The sequence below is a fragment of the Octopus bimaculoides genome, chromosome 1, assembly GCF_001194135.2.
Source record: "Octopus bimaculoides isolate UCB-OBI-ISO-001 chromosome 1, ASM119413v2, whole genome shotgun sequence".
In the NCBI taxonomy this organism is placed as follows: domain Eukaryota; kingdom Metazoa; phylum Mollusca; class Cephalopoda; order Octopoda; family Octopodidae; genus Octopus; species Octopus bimaculoides.
Window position 1 is genome coordinate 173,284,835 of NC_068981.1, and position 7,442 is coordinate 173,292,276.

The following is a 7,442-nucleotide window of genomic DNA, read 5'->3' on the forward strand; positions in this document are numbered from 1 at the left end:
CTGCAAGGTAATGCAGTATGTTAAAATATATTAAAAACAAAGTTTGTTTTTCACTTACTCTTCATCAAAGTGAATGTTTTTTTGTTTTACATCCATTTTACTATTATAGCATGGACAAGATGGTTTCCATTAGAGCCATAGATTTTACAGCTAGATGCCATTCTCACAGTTAACTTGAGCAAAAGTGCACCAGTCCGATCACATCTGACACTCTTTCTGGCAGATCCAGTTAGTTTCCTTGAATGTTTCCTAACCCAGGATGAGTGTTGGTTTCATCACTTTGAACCAGAGACAAAGAGACAAACCATGCAGAGGAAACACCCCTCCTCACCTGCTCCAAAGAAGGCCAAGGTCATTTCATCTGCAGAAAAGGTGAAGACCCTAGTTTTTGGGGCTGCAAAAGGCCTTAGGTTTGGAGAGTACTACGCTGACTTGCTGAGACAATTATGATTGGATATCAAGAGCAAATACACAAGGAAACTGATGAAACCTGTCTTGTTTCATCAGGTCAATACAACAGCCCACAAATCCTTGGTTTCAATAGCTACTGTGCATGACTGTGGCTTTGAACTGGTTCATCAGCCTCCCTTACCTGTACCACTCAAGTGTGGTGAGTGATTTGTGTTGCTTTTTGTCCTTTGATATTTCATTTGTGAAAATATTGGAGTTCCAGACATTCTTGGGATTAACAATGATAAGAACAAAAGGAAATCTGTGTCATTGTAGATGCTTAATTCTGGTAATATATTACTTGTACATAACTTAACCCTTTATCATTCAGAATATTCTGTCAAATGTAATACATATTTGTTCACATTCTTTTGAGTTCATCATGCATTATCTCATAGCTTTGAGATTTTGATGATGTGATTGTTTATTTTAAGAATGACATTGTCAGCTAGGTGTGAGAGGCTGAATCTAACAAGTTTGAACATAATGGAGGTAGAATATTTGGGTTGGATATGGCTGGTTTAAATGCAAAAGGGTTCAAGAAGCAAGAAGATGACAGTCATAAACTTAGGAGAAATAGAAAAATATTGCATAGGACAGAAAATAAATATTTGTTGATTAAGTGGATTTGACAGCATGTAAATGAATGTATGCCATTGATTTGTTTTCTTGGTTATAAAACAATCTTTAATGTTTCAAAGAGCTGAATATTGCTGGAAGCAAAGGTTTGAAAAAGTTATATGGTGTTAAAATAATGAAAATCCATTCTGAAGAAACATTTACTGATTATCATCTATATAATTGCTGTGGAAGGATTTTGACCACCCTACTGTGACTAAAGGTGGAGTGAGTCATTTCTATTAAATAGACAACTGTCAGGTTGTGAGCAGTTTGTGTTGATAGCAGTTCACTGTGAGCCTTTAACATAGAGTGTTGAGTCTTGTTTAATAGTAATAATAGTGCGTTGTATATATACCACTGCTTTGTTATATTATATATCTAAGACAAGGATATAAAAGTGGTGATGAGTTGTTTGAAGCTTGTGCTGGATGTTTAAAATTAATTGTATATAATGTAAAGTAATGATAAAATATTGCATAATAAGGAATATGCAATTATATATTGATTTTGTTGTTTCAATAGAATTAAATAGTTATGAATGATATCTGCATTAAGTATCTTCAACTTGATGATAATGAAGTTAATATTCATGTACTCTCTTTTACAAAACATAAAAATAAGGTATAACTTTATATGTAGTTTTTATCTTGATTATTTTTCTACAGAAATATAATGTTTGATTAGGGTTACTATATCAGATCTAGCTGGAGGTGTTATTTTATATATGTGTTCTAAAACCTAAAACAAATTCTGCATTTCAAATCACTGCTAGTCTAAAGAAAGATTGCTATAATTCTTTGCAGAAAGAAATACAATTTTTCTTGACGTTTACAGATTTTCACAAAAAAACTTCGACATGTCTAAGGTTCACACAAGAGGATGATAAATTAGTTTCTACATCATTTGATGGTTCTGTGTCAGTTTTTGACTTGAGAACAAACAGAGCCACACTTACTTTGACGTAAGTACAATATTTCAAAAGTATAATCTAAAATAAATTGTTTTGATAGTAAATTTATCATAAACAACATACTCAGTTCTTCCTCTGAAATGCTTATACATGTTTGAGAAACCTACTTCCTGTGAACTTTTCCCAAGCCATGGATAGTAATTTAAACAACATACTAACTGCACCAATTTGTCTTAACCAACTCTGCTGAAAGAAACTGATTCTTTTTCAATTGACCTGCCTAATTTCTAAGTTGCTAAAAACAGCTTATATTTCTGAGGATTAATACATTAAAGCAACTGAATGGCTAATCCTATGAAATACCTGAAGAAATTCAAGTAATTCAAGTGTTATTCTTCATTTCATTATGACTCAGTTTTATTTTCTATTTCATGTCTTTTTGACAGGGGACACAATAATATTGTTTCTTGCTGTGCACTGACTTTAAATGACCACTTCCTGGTCACTGGTGGATGGGACAAAATTGTAAATATATGGGATATTGCAATAGGAAAATACAGGTGACTATTTTCAAAACATGTTGATTTTAGTTTTCATATTCTTTTATTCTTTATTTTTTTTACTTGCTTCAGTCATTGGACTGTGGCCATGCTGAAGGGTTTTAGTTTAACAAATTGATCCCAGGACTTATTTTTAAAGCCTAGTACTTATTCTATTGGTCTCCTTTGCTAAACTGCTAGGTTATGGAGACATAAACACACCAATACTGGTTAACAAGTGGTGATGGTGGGGGAGAAAGCACAGACACATCTGCATACATACATACATATATATATATAGAGAGAGAGAGATGATGATGATATACGTATATATATATCATCATCATCGTTTAATGTCCGCTTTCCATGCTAGCATGGGTTGGACGATTTGACTGAGGACTGGTGAACCGGATGGCTGCACCAGGCTCCAATCTGATCTGGCAGAGTTTCTACAGCTGGATGCCCTTCCTAATGCCAACCACTCCGAGAGTGTAGTGGGTGCTTTTACATGCCAGTCACGTGGTACTGGCAATGGCCACGCTCAAAATGGTGTTTTTTATGTGCCACCTGCACAGGAACCAGTCCAGTGGCACTGGCAACAACCTCGTTCGAATGATTTTCTAATGTGCCAGTAAGGAGACGCTGGTAACGATTACGCTCAAATGGTGCTATTTACAGGCCACTAGCACGGAAGCCAGACAGCTACTCTGGCAATGATCACGCTCGGATGGTGCTGTTAGTGCTCTACTGGCACAGGTGCCGGTCATCGAATATGGTTCAATTACGATTTCGATTTCACTTGCCCCAACAGGTCTTCGCAAGCAGAATTTAGTGTCCAATGAAGGAGAGGTTGGCATGGGTGCCATATATGTGATGGGCTTCTTTCAGTTTCTGTCTCCCAAATCTAATCACAAGATTTAGCTTGGCCCCAAGGCTATAGTAGAAGACACTTGCCCAGTGTGCCATGCAGTGGCACACACACACATGTCAAGATAAGTAAAGCTCTGGCCGCCTCTACATTCAAGTATGTCGTACGTCCCTCTCTCAGCTGAGAGATTCTTCCCTTGAAAGCTTACGGATGCTGGTGCCACATAAAAGTGCCCATGCTGGTGCCACATAAAAGCACCTGTGCTGATGACATGTAAAAGTGCCAATGCTGGTGTCACATAAAAGTGTCCGTGCCGATTCCACATAAAGGCACCTGTGTTGGTGTCATGCAAAAGCACCCAGTACACTGTATGAAGTGGTTGGTATTAGGAAGGGTGTCCAGCTGTAGAATCCATGCCAAAATGGGCAACTGGAACGTGGGCAGCTCTTGAGCTGGCAGTTCCTGCCAAACTGTACAACCTATGCCAGTATGGAAAGCAGACATTAAATGATATGATGATGATGGTGATGGTGATGATGATGATGATGATGATGATGACATCAGGCTTCTTCTAGTTTCCATAAACCAAATCCATTCAGTTGAATGACAAAGGAACAGGAATCACATAATCAACTTCATTAGCTCACAACTGTTTCAGTTATAAGAAACAGTGCATTCACAGCTGAGTGCTTATGGATCATCTTATAGCTTCATTGGAGCCTTTTAAACATACATACATACATACATACATACACCCATGCTAACGTGTATGTTAGCTAATGAAGTTGATTATGTAATTCTTGTCTTGTCATTTGATTAATTCGTATTACACTCTGTACTCATCCAATGCTTTATTCTGAAGCCTATGTATATTGAGTTCTGGCTGCAGGTTATTAGTATTGCTATGCCTAAGCAAAATCTTAAAATATATATGTATATCTATATATGTGAATATATGTGTGTGTGTATATGAGTGAGTGTATGTATATTTGTATCTCCTTGTCTTGACATCATGTGATAGTTGTAAATAAGTGTCACTATCATACAAGCTGTATCATTCATTTCCAATATTCTGTGATATTGTCTGGTGATGGGAAAACATTACTTTGCTTGGAAACAGGTGAATGTTGGCAACAAGAAGGGCATCCAGCTGTAGAAAATCTGACCCAATATCACTGTCTGCCCCATGCAAGCATAGAAAAGTGGACATTAAAATGATGCCACCTCCACTACTACTGCAGCCACTGCTGTCGCTACCACTGCAACCAGCAACAATGATGATGACACTACTGCTGCCAACACCGCTGACAACTGCAAAGAGCCAGAACAGGTACTGCATCACATGTCGTATGATTCTCTAACAGTTCTGCAAATCTACCATCCTTAACTGGTACTTTATTTATCAGCACCCACTTTCCGTCAAATGGATGAAAGATACAGGTAACCTCAGTGAGATTAGATCTCAGCATATGTAGAGCTGAAACAAGTACCACAAGGCATCCTCAATCATTCAAGACACTTGACACTTGATGCTGCTGCTGATGAAGATGATAATAATGATGACAACGATGATAATAGGATAGGATTTTAGTGAAGTGATGATGATGATGGTGTTATGTTGGTGTTGTTGTTTAATCTCAGGTCAGTCTTAACTGAGCAGACCAATGAATGATTAAAGCATTCCAGCTATGACCTGCTTATAGGGCCGATGTAACTTGTCCTTATACAAGTTGTTGTGGTGTGATTTAAAAGAGATTTGGTTGTTGTTTCTAGAAAATTGAATGACCATGTAGAAGCTTTCTTGGTGGCTCAGTAATAGTAGTGAGAATACTCACATGGGAAATTCTAACATTTACTGTTCTTGTAAATATCAGTGATATTGCTAACTAATATGCAGCTTCCACTCATATTGACACACAAACCTCTGCTTCTACTGTTCATATTTCTGATGCTACTAACTCCCCCATTGTTATTATTATTGCTGCAGTGAATAATATCAACACCACCATAGCCATCCATCTCTTTTATTGCTACTACTATTGTTACTATTGTGCTGTGCTGTGGCTAACACTACATCTGTTGCTGCTACTACTTATACTTCTAATGACAGTGCTATTGGTATAAATACTACTTTCTTTATTATGGAAAATTCATCAAAAAGCTGGATAAGATGCTTTCGTTCTGCCTCTTTACATTGAATTCAAAACCAGCTGAGGTCAACTTTATATTTTATTCTGCCAGGGTTGATAAAATAATGTATCTATCTAGACTGAGATATTATAAGTCTCCAAGGCAGGTGATTTAATCAACTAACACCCTATCCTTAAATTTCTGGTCTTGTGTTTACATTAGAAACATCATCATCTTCATCATCATCGTTTAACGTCCGCTTTCCATGCTAGCATGGGTTGGACGATTTGACTGAGGACTGGTGAACCAGATGGCTACACCAGGCTCCAATCTGATTTGGCAGAGTTTCTACAGCTGGATGCCCTTCCTAATGCCAACCACTCCGAGAGTGTAGTGGATGCTTTTATGTGCCACCTGCACGAAGGCCAGTCAGGCGGTACTGGCAACGGCCACGCTCAAAATGGTGTATTTTACGTGCCACCTGCACAGGAGCCAGTCCAGCAGCACTGGCAACGATCTCGCTTGAATGTCTCTGCATGTGCCACCGGCACAAGTGCCAGGAAGACGACGCTGGGCACAGGTGCCATCACGATTTCACTTTCGCCAAGTTTCGTGTCCAATGAAGGAGACGACATTGGCATGGGTGCCAGTCATTGAATTTAGTTCGATTTCGATTTCACTTGCCTCATATTATTATTATTGTTTAAGGTGGCAAGCTGACAGAATCATTGGCATGCTGGACAAATGCTTAGCAGCATTTTTTCAAGCTTTATGTTCTAGGTTGAAATCCCGCTGAGGTCAACTTTGCCTTTCATCCTTTTGGGGTCAATAAAATAAGTACCAGTTGAGCACTGGGGACGATGTAATCGACTTACCCCTCTCCCGAAATTTCTGGCCTTGTTCCAAAATTTGAAACTATTATTATTGTTTAAGGTGGTGAGCTGACAGAATCATTGACATTCCAGAGAAATCCTTAGCAGCATTTTTTTCTGGCTTTACATTCTGAGTTCAAATGCCACCAAGGTCAACTTCGCTTTCAGGAACAATAAAATAAATACCAGTCAAACACTGAGTTAATATAATTGATTTCCCCCTCCCCTCAAAATTGCTGACCCTGTGCCAAAAATTAAAAAGAATAATCTTTATTGTTGTGCTATGGTGGAGTGATGGAGTGGCAGAAATGGTAAGGAACTGAGTTCAATGCTTCTCAGTATTTAACATTCAGATTAAATTGTATTACAATTTTTATTTATTGGCATTGTTTTGAATTAATCAGGCATTATCTTGCTACCTTCAAGATTTTGATGATGTGATTGTATATTTTTTGAATGACGTTGTACCATAAGCGCTAGAGATCCAAACTGTTTGGTTTGAACATAAAACAGGTAGAATATTTTGGCCTTGTGCCTGTAAGGTCAAATTTGCCTTTCATCCTTCCCTCATCATCTTGATCATTTAACATCCGTTTTCCATGCTGGCATGGGTTGGATGGTTTGACAGGAGCTGGCCAGCCGGAGAGATACCTGGGCTCCAATTGTCTGTTTTGGTATGGTTTCTGCGGCTGAATGCCCTTCTTAACACCAACCACTTTACAGAGTGTACTGAGTACTTTTTACATGGTGCTAATATGGGTACTTTATACATGGCACTGGCACAGGTGTTTTACATGTGGCATTGGCACAGGTACTATATATGTGACACTGACATGGGTGATTCATACATGGCATCAGCAGGGATGTTTTTTTTTTATGTGCACTGACACATAAGTTGATAAAATAAATACCGGTTTATTGGTATTTTGATTTCAGTACTATTGGAATCAAATCAAATTATTGCCTGGTTTGATTCTAGTACTATTGATATAAACACCACTTTTTTATTATAGAAAATTCATTAGAAAACCAGATAAAATGCTTCTGTTCTG

At 37.9% G+C, this 7,442-nt stretch overlaps 1 protein-coding gene across 1 annotated transcript in view; it reads left to right on the plus strand.

Annotated features, from left to right (window-relative positions):
* The window catches only part of LOC106867669 (WD repeat-containing protein 88), a 38,881-nt gene that overhangs the window by 8,219 nt on the left and 23,220 nt on the right, over window positions 1-7,442 (plus strand). Inside the window, exons 5-6 of the mRNA XM_052972022.1 lie at window positions 1,776-2,032; window positions 2,428-2,541. Of these exons, the coding sequence (XP_052827982.1) occupies window positions 1,776-2,032; window positions 2,428-2,541 (371 nt within the window). The remainder of the gene's footprint in view (window positions 1-1,775; window positions 2,033-2,427; window positions 2,542-7,442) is intronic.